The 12,607-nt window shown below is 42.2% G+C and overlaps 1 protein-coding gene across 1 annotated transcript in view; it reads right to left on the bottom strand.

Moving 5' to 3' along the window:
• Nucleotides 1-12,607, bottom strand: part of COL24A1 (collagen type XXIV alpha 1 chain) — a 253,533-nt gene that overhangs the window by 176,787 nt on the left and 64,139 nt on the right. Inside the window, exons 6-7 of the mRNA XM_030572150.1 lie at nt 9,776-9,829; nt 3,486-3,539 (exon numbers count right to left, since the gene is read on the bottom strand). Coding sequence (XP_030428010.1) covers nt 3,486-3,539; nt 9,776-9,829 — 108 coding nt within the window. The remainder of the gene's footprint in view (nt 1-3,485; nt 3,540-9,775; nt 9,830-12,607) is intronic.

Here is a 12,607-nt window from a genome sequence, read left to right as displayed (position 1 = left end):
TGTTATCAATGAAATATTCAATTCCACCATTAAAATTAAGGGACAATGACTCTTCAAATCCCCAGTGCTGCTTTGAAAGTGTCAGCCTATGAATCCTTCAGGAAAACAACTAAGGTCAATGGGAAAAGTACAGTTACCAAGAAATGGGCATAAATAAATTGGTATTATTCTACCTGAGAGACCTGAAATAGTGCAAGAGCTAGTCCATATGAAAACTTATGTTACAGTTTAAATGCTGATCATTTTACTGCAGATAATCTACAGAAAGATAAAAATCAGAGCCAGCTGCCAAAATCAAACAGGATTTAGGAAGCAATGAATTTATGGATTTTTTTGTCTTCTTTATAGTTAGGTGATAAAAGAATTATGTTACTCATTTATACACACTTCAGCAGTTCCCCAACAGGATTTGACAAAATCAAATGTAAAGTAACAAAAGAGAATGTTTGTTTTTTTCCACCCCCAAGGATTTCCCTGTTTTCCCTGGTTTATTGCACAATTTTCACACACACCTCTGAAATGACTTTCCAAAATGAAAACAAGCTACGAACTCAACTGAAGTCTGAAACTACATTCATTGTCTAAGGTATATCTGGTAATGATATGGAAAGATCAAGCATCTTAAAACTGAAAAGCTTGGACTTAGGTCCATTAAACATCAAATATAAAATAATTCATGGACTCAGTGATTTTACAAGATTAGTTCAGACTGGAGTTTTCTGAAATGTGGTTCCAGTTAGTGTCTACTCTCTATATGAAATGGAAACAAAGAGTAAAAGTGCCAATGATCAAATGAACCCCATCACCCCTAGCTTGTATTGCAGACATAGCCTAACATGATTTTATTGCAATTTAAGTAGAAACTGCTTTGCTTTTACAAGCAAAACTGTGAACCTGACAATATAGTAAAGCAGTATATGTTCTGGACTCAGAAGATGCCACAGCTCTGCTGGTGACAATTGGTGATAACAAGCAGGCTACCAGATAAATCTCCGACTTGGATAAGAACAGATGCTGCTGGAAGGAATTTTCCCACATAAGAAATGAAAATTTTAGTCAGGCCTTTAAAATTAGATTAATATTGTTAAATCCCAGAAGGTTTGTGGACAAGTGAAATACATTTCCTAGGAGCTTTTACACTAATTTTGTAACTTCTTCCTTTTTTGGGTTACAAAGAGTAAATTTATGCTTTTGGTCAACACAAGAGAAGTGAATTAAACCAAATCAAATTTAGGCCACTTTAATTCTGAATGAGAGTGTCCATACAGGGGTTTAATGCAGAGGCGAAAGTAAGCCGGTCCAGTCCAGTACGGCGTACCGGCAAGAGCCAGTACGCTGTGCTGGACCGCACCGGCTTCCATGATGGGGATTGAAAGGGCTCTGGGCTGCCCGCAGCTGCGGGCAGCCCAGAGCCCTTTGAATCCTGGCCACAGCTGGGATTTAAAGGGCTCAGAGCGCCCCACCACTGCAGGCAGCCCAGAGCTCTTTGAATCCCGTCCGCGGCTGGGATTTAAAGGGCTCAGAGCTCCCCGCTGCTGCAGGCAGCCCAGAGCCCTTTAAATCCAGGTGGCAACTCCAGCGGCTGGGTTGGGGCCAGGATTTAAAGGGCTCAGAGCTCCCCGTGACTGCGGGAAGCCCAGAGCCCTTTGAATCCCAGACACTGCTCTGGCGGCTGGGCTGGGGCCAGGATTTAAAGGGCTCAGGGCTCCCCTCAATGGCAGGAGCTCTGGGCCCTTTAAATCCCTGCTCCAGCCCCGCAAAGCTTGGAGTTCCCCCAAGTGGCTGGAGCCCCAGGCCCTTTAATTTGCCCTGGAGCCCCAGGGGGCTCCCAACCACCTCTTCAGCTGGGAGCCTCTGATTGATTTAAAGGCCCAGGGGCTCCCAGCCACAGCTGGTGCCCCAGGGCCTTTAAATCTTGAGAGGTCACGCCTCTTCCAGATGAGGCCACACCTCCTCAGGACTCCGGCAGTACCAGTAAGTCCTGTAAGTTACTTTCACCCCGGTAATGAATTTTAACTAATCCACTTTAAATTCACATCTTTAATTAATTCATATTAATCTTCTCTGAATGGCCCTATATAGACAAGTCCTCTGACTTCCTATCCATTACTGAACCCAATTAAACAATATTTTGGTGGTTTTCAAAATAATTTATAAATTTATTCCACCCTTCTTCTCCAGCTTTATGTCTATGTACTCTCTGTATCACTCGCTCCACTCCTACAATCTTGGCATCCCTTTTGTCCCCTTTCTTGAATACGTCTTTGTCTGCCTCATGCTGTCCCACGTTAATGGACTGTTAAGGCCTGGGTAGTTTCCTAAGTGGAGTATGGGGTTTTTATTTCTTACAGTGCTTTGACATTTCTTCTAGTGAAGAAATAATTAAGTGACTATTAGGTAGCTTTCAAAATCTAAACTTATTTCACTTGGCTTCAAGGCAAGCGTTTAACTGCTCTGACACACATTGTTGAAAAACATCCAATTTTGTGATGCTGAAAGATTGAGCTCCACCACTAACACTGAATGAATTAACACATGATTCAGTGAATGAATTAATGAATAGAAAAGAAGTGGGCAGTCCTGAAACAGAATAAAGTGGGATTCATTCATTTAAAATATCAGTATTTTCCAGGCAGGAGTATATTTATTGAAGCTTGAAAGAGCTCACAATACCAGAGCAGAAACATAGCAAGCTTTATGGAGTAGCACACCATTTGGGAGTGACCATAAAAAACTTTAAATTTACATTTTGCTCACTACATTTTAAATTAATTTAGTACTCAGGAAAGGGTCTGGATGGACCACATAGGGACCAAAGTCTTATATAGTATGGACACTGGCAGTACATGTGCTATAGCCTCACTTAGATCAAGGCTCCTGAGTTTGGACAGGTTTCGTACTGGCCCTACCTAGATCAGAATGACCCTACCTAGATCAGACAAGCAGTGGAAGGGAAGATTTCAGCATGTACCATCTTCTTTCGCCAACAGGAGAGTGTGAACTGAACCTAGAAGTATTGCTTACATGGAAGGGTGAACAGGCTGACCTGGAGGTGCATTTCAGCTATGTTTTCACTACTGGCTAACAGGGAACACTGCCTACTGACTTCCCATCCACTTCCTGATATTAAAGATGGAACTTTTGAAGTAGGTGAGGGACAATGGGAAGAGGATGAGGGGGCTTGTTGTGGGATAGGTTGACCTTTTTCCTACGCAGATTGGCTTGCTATGGAGCTCTGAAACTTGCATAGCTTGGGAGAATCTGTTATTTTCCAGATTGGGCCCATCCTGAAAAAGAGGCACATGCAGTATATGATCCGCGGCTCAGATTCAGTCGTGCATGTTAGGTTTTGATAGCTGAGATAAGGAATTTCCAAAGACAGACTATGCATCTCAAACTTGGAGGCCCCAATTATGCAGACCCCCACTGATTTCCCATGGTCTTACACTCAAGAGCTGAATATAAAAATTAAAAGAAAATCTTACCTTCTGACCTTTGATACCAGGAGGGCCTAGTAAGCCTCTTGGACCTGGGTCACCCTGTACAACACAGTAAGGTAGAATCATTTCATTTTATTTTAATATTTGAAAAGACTATAAACACCTGGTAAGCAGTACATTCTCTATATCCCTGGACATTTAAAATGGAATAGACAGAACAACAACATTTATTTCAGGATCTCAGAATATCTACATTTTAGCCAGCTTAAATAGGACTGAAGTGGTTACACAGGTCTTGTGTTGGCATTTGCCCAGAGGTGAATTTCACTCCAAGTGAGTAGTTTTAAATTATTTCTTAACTTTCAGTTTGTTCATATCAGATCAATTTCCCCAAAGTTACATGTTTCTTGCTCTGGAAAAAAAATGACTGCCACATTTAGTTTCCATATAAACTGCAAGTAGCGAACGAAACCAAAAGGTTTTTTAAGGGGAAAAATGCTGTCACTGTTATGTAATCTTGGGAAGCTAAGACAGCAGAAGTCCCATTTCAGAAATACTCACAAAGGATCTTTCAGTCCTATTCAGCTATATTCATTAAGAACCCTCTTAATGCTAAAAAATCATAGATTCTGTCCTCCACTTCACCTTACAGTGGATTCCAGAAGTAAACTCCTATAGTTAAATGAGTTGGTTATTTTGTCTTTCCAAAATAATTTTCAATATAAAAATACAGAGTCATTCTTCATGGAAGCTATGGCTTAGAGGTTTATGATTACAGTTTACTTTTGAATTGCACACCTACTAGTTATGGTTAATACTTTAAAACCAATGTGCTCATATGGAGAGTTTAATTAGCATGCTTATTTCATAATGTATATTTAGAGTTTCATTGTAAAGAGCTGCCTATCAAAGGCAAGGCTAAATTCAGAAATGAGACTAAGTCTGTTTAGAGATCAATTCATTTGGTGAAATGTGTATAACTCCATTTGGTCCTTCCACTTGCATGTTACACAAATGTAGGCCTGGTCTACATATAAAATGTATGTCAACATAGCAATGGCATTCCAGAGTGTGAAAAATCCAAGCCCCTGAGCGCTGGTATAGAAGCTTCTAGGTTGATGGAAGAATACTTCCATCAATTTACCTACTATTGCTCAGGGAGGTGTTCCAGTAGTGATGGAAACCCCCCTTTTGTCACTGTAGGCTGCAACTGCACTTTGGGGTTACATCGTCATAGCTACAGCACAGTCGAAGTGAGTCTTAATCTACACAGCCTACAATACCTCTGACTTTGGCCCATTGTTCTGAATGAAAAAAAAATTGCCAGTTTACTGTTTTCAAACAGATTTAATGACATATACATTTAGAAATTTGGAAAGTATTTATATTTGGAAAGCATTCCAAATATTTTCTAAATGTAAATGTTATTAAATCTGTCATTGTCTCTTGGTTACTTCTTGAACTAGTTTGTTCCATTTGCTAATAAAAACATGTTTTTTTAACAGTCTTTCAGGTTCAACTTGACTTGTTGATTCTAGTCTGCATTCTTTCTGGCTTGGGCCTCATCACCAAAGTCATCAAGATTCTTTGGGCCAAACTCTGCTCTTAGCCACACCTGTGCAAGCCAGTTGCAACTTAGGCCATGTCTACATCTAAAATTTTGCAGCGCTGGTTGTTACAGCTGTATTAGTACAGCTGTATAGGGCCAGCGCTGCAGAGTGGCCACACTTACAGCAACCAGCGCTGCAAGTGGTGTTAGATGTGGCCACACTGCAGCGCTGTTGGGCGGCTTCAAGGAGGGTTCCGGGAACGCGAGAGCAAACCGGGAAAGGCGACCAGCTTCGCCGCGGTTTGCTCTCGCGTTCCCGGAGCCACCCAGCAAACCGCAGGGAAGGAGACCTGCTTGCTCGGGGTTCCGGGAACGAGAGAGCAAACCGGGGAAGGAGACCAGCTTCGCCGCGGTTTGCTCTCGCGTTCCCGGAGCCACCCAGCAAACCGCAGGGAAGGAGACCTGCTTGCTCGGGGTTCCGGGAACGAGAGAGCAAACCGGGGAAGGAGACCAGCTTCGTCGCGGTTTGCTCTCGCGTTCCCGGAGCCACCCAGCAAACCGCAGGGAAGGAGACCTGCTTGCTCGGGGTTCCGGGAACGAGAGAGCAAACCGGGGAAGGAGACCAGCTTCACCACGGTTTGCTCTCGCGTTCCCGGAGCCACCCAGCAAACCGCAGGGAAGGAGACCTGCTTGCTCGGGGTTCCGGGAACGAGAGAGCAAACCGGGGAAGGAGACCAGCTTCGCCGCCATTTGCTCTCGCGTTCCCGGAGCCACCCAGCAAACCGCAGGGAAGGAGACCTGCTTGCTCGGGGTTCCGGGAACGAGAGAGCAAACCGGGGAAGGAGACCAGCTTCGCCGCGGTTTGCTCTCGCGTTCCCGGAGCCACCCAGCAAACCGCAGGGAAGGAGACCTGCTTGCTCGGGGTTCCGGGAACGAGAGAGCAAACCGGGGAAGGAGACCAGGTTCGCCGCCGTTTGCTCTCGCGTTCCCGGAGCCACCCAGCAAACCGCAGGGAAGGAGACCTGCTTGCTCGGGGTTCCGGGAACGAGAGAGCAAACCGGGGAAGGAGACCAGCTTCGCCGCCATTTGCTCTCGCGTTCCCAGAGCCACCCTGCAAACCGCAGGGAAGGAGACCTGCTTGCTCGGGGTTCCGGGAACGAGAGAGCAAACCGGGGAAGGAGACCAGCTTCGCCGCCGTTTGCTCTCGCGTTCCCGGAGCCACCCAGCAAACCGCAGGGAAGGAGACCTGCTTGCTTGGGGTTCCGGGAACGAGAGAGCAAACCGGGGAAGGAGACCAGTTTCGCCGCGGTTTGCTCTCGCGTTCCCGGAGCCACCCAGCAAACCGCAGAGAAGGAGACCTGCTTGCTCGGGGTTCCGGGAACGAGAGAGCAAACCGGGAAAGGAGACCAGCTTGATTACCAGAGGCTTCCTCCTTCCACGGAGGTCAAGAAAAGCGCTGGTAAGTGTCTACATTGGATTACCAGCGCTGGATCACCAGCACTGGATCCTCTACACCCGAGACAAAACGGGAGTACGGCCAGCGCTGCAAACAGGGAGTTGCAGCGCTGGTGATGCCCTGCAGATGTGTACACCTTCAAAGTTGCAGCGCTGTAACTCCCTCACCAGCGCTGCAACTTTCTGATGTAGACAAGCCCTTAGATAACAATTATGTTTATGATGTGTGAACTGAAATAGAAATCTGACCATTCTCTCAAAATTGTGTTGGGTCAAGAGGGTTAGAAAGGGGGGTGGGGGGGAAGCTTATTTTTTAATCACTAAAATCAGCAGATAAGATCCGGAATAAGCACAGGAAGCAGATCTGCTGACTCAGAAGGTGTCATTTTTACAGGCTTTTTTCAAAGCAGAGATTTGCTCTGGATCTGATTCTTCTTTCACTTACACCTGCCGTACACAAGGATAACTACTGATTTTTAAAAAGTCACTTCCGATTTACACCAGTGTAAGTGAGATCAGAATCAGGTTCTTTATTTTCAAGTACTCAATGTTTTAGCATTTTTTTTTGGAGAGAAGACAGTGACACTGTGAGTATCCCCTAATACTACAAAGATTTACACATGTGCTTGGCTTTAAATACATGAGGAATCCCACAGAATTAAATGAGCTTAACTTATGTGCTTTAAGTTAAGCATGTGCTAAAGTGTCTATGGAATCAAGGCTAGACATGGGAAGGAGGGAAACGGATAAACAGAGGGCTTTCAAATTTTGAAAAACAGGGAAAAGGCTGTGATGTATGACCAGAAAGGGTTAAGCATCCTGTAGGATAAATTACTCAAATTCATTCCCTAAAAACACATGGGGAGATAATGTTTGTGGTTTTGTGTATTTACATACACATTGGTAGTGGTCAACAATGTAATCAAACAGTCCCTGTCTATGCTGCATTCTGTTAATTCAGAGATCAAAAGAATATTTAAATGAACAGTAAACATGGGATATCACTGTATTCATATCTCTCTGAAATGTATAGCAAATAATCTGTGAATGGTGGAAAAATAGGCAATTGCCTTATGTTGATCAGTATGAATAATTACCGGCAATGCTTAGGAGATATGTGTTTATTGTTTGCCAAGGGACTCTGAGCTGTCAAAGAAGGCCTGAAACTGTATAAAAAATGGCTTGGATCCTGACATCTCAGATCTGCTTGAGACTTCGTGCAGTGGAAGCTGAAGCCACAAGGACTGAGATACCAGTTTTGATTGGACTGCCCTGAATACAAACATCGGACTATAATCTATTAACTATTTTGAAAAGAACTCTTTGCAGCTACAAAGCTCACCATCTCTGCTATGAATCTGAACCTCAAGAATCGAACTCATGTCTTTATGTGAACTGATCTTTTCACCTATACTCACTCTCTTTTCTTTTTAAAAAAAATTAGTTTAGTTAATAAGAATTGGCGGTAAGTGTGTTTTTGGGTAAAATCTGGAATATTCATTAACCTGGGAGGTAATATGTCCGATCCTTTGGGATTGGTAGAATTTATATGATGAATAAGATTTTCACTAATCCTCATCAGATCTGACTTGACTGTCTAGGTGGAAGCCTGAGGCTGGGTTACTTTAAGCAGGGGCAGCTCTATGTTTTTTGCCACCCCAAGCATGGCAGTCAGATGGATTTCAGCGGCGTGCCTATGGGTGGTCCGCTGGTCATGTGGATTTGGTGGCATGCCTGCAGGAGGTCCGCCGGTGCCGCGCCATCAGCGTCCTCGCTGCCAAATTGCCGCCGAAGCTGCGGGACCGGCTGACCTCCCACAGGCATGCTGCTGAAAGCCACCTCTTTGCCGCCCTTACAGTGACTGGCAGGCCGCCCCCCGCGGCTTGCTGCCCCAGGCACGTGCTTGCTGGGCTGGTGCCTGGAGCTGCCCCTGACTTTAAAGGAATTGTGTTGTTGACTTCTGGGTAAGTAGTAAGGTATTACAGAAGGTTTTGTGCTGGCTTGCTAAGTTTAAGTATTGGAATGTCCACCAGCTTTGCAGATTGTCTACCTCATTCTTTGCAGTTCATCCTAGCTGAGTGACCTCAGCTGGCTCCCCTGGGATTCTGGTCACAAAGGCTTATTTCTAAAGTTTCAGTTATGCTAATATGAAGTATCCCTTGCAAGAACAGAAGGTAAAATAAGTTAAGGTTGAGATGTGATTTTTAAGTTGGAGGTATTCTTTTAACCATCTTGGCCAAACCAGACAGTCTCCATGCAAAAGAATAAATGGACACAAATCTGACATCAGGAACCATAACATTCAAAAACCAGTAGGAGAACACTTCAACCTCTCTGGTCACGCAGTAACAGATTTAAAAGTGGCAATCTTACAACAGAAAAGTTTCAAAAACAGACTCCAATGAGAAACTGCTGAACTTGAATTAATATGCAAACTAGATACCATCAATCTAGGCTTGAATAAAGACTGGGAATGGCTGAGCCATTCCACACACTGCATCTATTTCCCCATGTTAAGTATCCTCACACCTTCTTGTCAAACTATCTGAAATGGGTCATCTTGAGTTATCACCACAAAGATTTTTTTCTCTTGCTGATAACTGCTCAGCTTAATTAATTAGCCTCTTAGAGTTGATAGGGCAACTCCCACCTTTTCAAGTTCTCTGTATGTGTATATATATCTCCTTACCATAAGTTCCATTCTGTGCATCCGATGAAGTGGGCTGTAGCCCACAAAAGCTTATGCTCAAATAAATGTGCTAGTCTCTAAGGTGCCACAAGTACTCCTGTTCTTTTTGCAGATACAAACTAACACAGCTGCTACTCTGAAACCTTTAACCATTGTCACTCTGAGCTTTGTGTACCAATATAAGATGTTATAAGGTTTCAATACTTATATTTTGTTGCTGATGTTAAGGAGTTAACAAAGACAACAGTTTAACTGTACCATATGTATTGAGTCCTAACAAACCGAATTTAATTTAATTCTTCCAACAGAGTTTCACTTTTTAATTTTTGTTTCTTAAATTTTAAATTCTGTATTTGATTTCAGATTTAACTACAGGTGAACCATTAAGTGTTGTTATTTTACATTTGTTTTTTGGTTCATAACTGTTGCCAGAGGCTTACTTTACCATAGAACACTAAAATCCAGCGACCCATATAGACACCAGTCATTGTGAGACAAACAATAATGGGAAAACAGAAATTGCAATTTAGATAGTACTAGACTTAAAAGGTAATCAAACCCAACAATACAGATGACTGACATAAGCAAACTTCAACAACAAAGAATGTGGCTAACATTTCTCTGTAATTATGAAGCAGTTACCTTTTCTCCACGTTTTGCTTGTCCTGGGGAGAATCCTGGATCTCCTTTAGGGCCCTATTGTAGAGAAATGAAATCAGTGTGGTACAGGGACAGATGATTAATTATATAGCTAGCCACAAATATTTTCACTGTTGAAGAAACTGATTGTGTGTGTGCAGGATCTAATGCTGTACAAAGTATATTTCTTATTTCAGGAATGTTTCCTTATGTCAATTTTCCTATTAAAATATGCATGTCACACTATATGGCATAATACAATAATCTGAATGCACATGTGGCGATGAGTTTGAATTTCCCTGCATTTCTTCGTAATGTACCTGAGGATTATTTATTAAAAAGGCAGAGTTTAATTGCAAATGCAGTCAGAGTACAGAAAAATCAGTGTGCCTACATCCTCAGCTATAACTGAATACTTTATTTGTCCTTTGCTGATTTATGCAAGCCTGATGTATCAAACCATATCAAACATGAACAACAATATAGTTGTGATGTCATTTCTATTTCTGTTCAGTTCTTTGTTCCTATCCTTTAATTTAGTGTCCTTGAAAGATGCTATTGAGATGTAGTCGGTTGCAATTTTTCATTCATGGCATATTCCCCCCCAAAACAAAGTTTGTCATAAAACTCACTAGAATTACCCCATAATGCAACATGGAAATAATTTTCTCTGAAGGCTAGTGTGAAGTTGCTCATTTGTTGCTTCAAAAATGCAAGATTTGGAGTTACATTCCTTACAAACAATGTAGATACTTTTAAAGGGGAAATATGATGTTCAGGTGGCAGGCAGAGGACATTTTACTGGGGGAATAAATTGCATAAATATACATATGGCTTTTCACATATTCTGGCAATAGAAAAATGTTGTCTCGCATAAGGAAAACATATGGCTATTTTCATATGCCATATTTCATAGCTTGTTGTGTTCCCACATAATTAATTTCTGCAGCATGCTACACTTTACTTTCCCATCTCTTTCAAGTGTCACTACCTGTTTTTATTGCCCTGAGAGTCTGAGAAGTCTGCGTGCTTGTCACAACTTTTTGAAGTCAATTGCTTTTTGTTCCCAGGTAATAAATTAACCTTCAGAAGTAGTAAACTGCCTGCATTAGAAGAGACTGAAGCATTCCCATTGACCAGGCTTACAATAGACAGCACACTAACTTAACAGTTTTCTAGCCTGAGTTTAAAAGAAGAACGTTATTGTCAATTGAAAATAATCCACCAGTCCTTCATGGTTCCATGTTTTCTCTAAATCAGGGGTAGGCAATCTATGGCCCGTATGCCAAATGCAGCATGCAAGCTGATTTTCAGTGGCACTCACACTGCTGGGTCCTGGCCACTGATCCTGGGGGCTCTGTATTTTAATTTAATTTTAAATAAATCTTCTTAAACATTTAAAAAAACTTATTTACTTTACATGCAACAATCGTTTAGTTATATATTATAGAAAGAGGAAAGGAAAGAGACCTTCTAAAAATGTTAAAATGGATTACTGGCATGTGAAACCTTAAATTAGTATGAATAAATGAAGATTCGGCACAGCACTTCTGAAAGGTTGCTGACCCCTACTCTAAATGTTATCAGAAATAGTAGCCTCTGCCATCTTTTTTTCATACATCCAATACTTCCTAAAAATAGCACAGAGCCCTGAAGGATGGAGAAACTAAGAGAGAGCAATCCAACAGTCCTAGGTTCAAGTTGGCAGGTTATGAGTCATTCCTGACTAGAAGTCATAGAATCGTAGGGTTAGATGGGATCCCTGGCCAAGGTATAGGATTTGTAATATCTAAACCAACCAAGGCAGATGGCTATCCAGACTCCTTTTAAAAACTTCCACTGAAGGAGTTCCACAACCTCCTGAGGCATCTGCTCCATTGTCCAACTGTTCTTATACTTAGGAAGCTTTTCCTGAGATTTAATCTAAATCTGCTATGCTGTACTTTGAAGCCATCGCCTCTTGTCCTGCCTGCTATGGCAAGATAGAACAACTTTTCTCCATCTTTTTTTATGGCAGCCTTTCAAGTATTTGAAGACTGCTATCATGTCCTCCTTTAATCTCTTTTCCAAACTAAACATACTCAGTTCCTTCATTCTTTGCGCATATGGCCTGCATTCCACCCTTTTGATGATCTTTGTTGCTCGTCTCTGGATCCTTTCCAGTTTCTTTACATCAGTGACCAAAATTGGACACAATCCTCCTGCTGAGACCTAACCAGTGTTAAGTAGAGTGGTACACGCAGGAGTTAATGCAACCTAAAATTGCATTTGCTTTTTTTGCAACAGCATTACATTGCTGACTCATGTTGAGGTTGTGATCCACCACAACTCCCAAATCTTTCTTAGCAGTGCTGCTAACAAGCCAGTTATCCCCCATTCGGTGTTTGTGCATTTGGTTTTTCTTCCTTAAGTGTAGCACCTTACATTTGTCTTTGTTGAATTTCATTTTGTTGTCAGTAGCCCAGTTCTCCAATTTATCAAGATCTCTTTGAATTTTATCTCTATCCTCTGAAGTATTGGCAGTCCTGCCTAACTTTGTATCATCTGCAGATTTGATTAGTATGCTCTCTAGTCCTACATCCCAGTCATTAAAAAAGATGTTAAATAACAATGGACCCAGAACACATCCCTATGAAACCCCACTTAAGACCTCCCTCCAATCTAACATAATTCCATTAATAGTTACTCTTTGTTTGCAGTTGTTTAACCAATTATGTATCCATTTAATGGTAGTTCTGCTGAGTCTGCATTTCTTGAGCTTACTTATCAGAATGTCATGTGGGACTGTGTCAAAAGCCTTGCTGAAATCCAGATATATTATAGCCACCACATTCC

This window comes from Gopherus evgoodei, chromosome 8, assembly GCF_007399415.2.
Source record: "Gopherus evgoodei ecotype Sinaloan lineage chromosome 8, rGopEvg1_v1.p, whole genome shotgun sequence".
Lineage (NCBI taxonomy): Eukaryota > Metazoa > Chordata > Testudines > Testudinidae > Gopherus > Gopherus evgoodei.
Note: the sequence above shows the minus strand (reverse complement) of the source record. Positions and strands in the feature narration are given on the sequence as shown.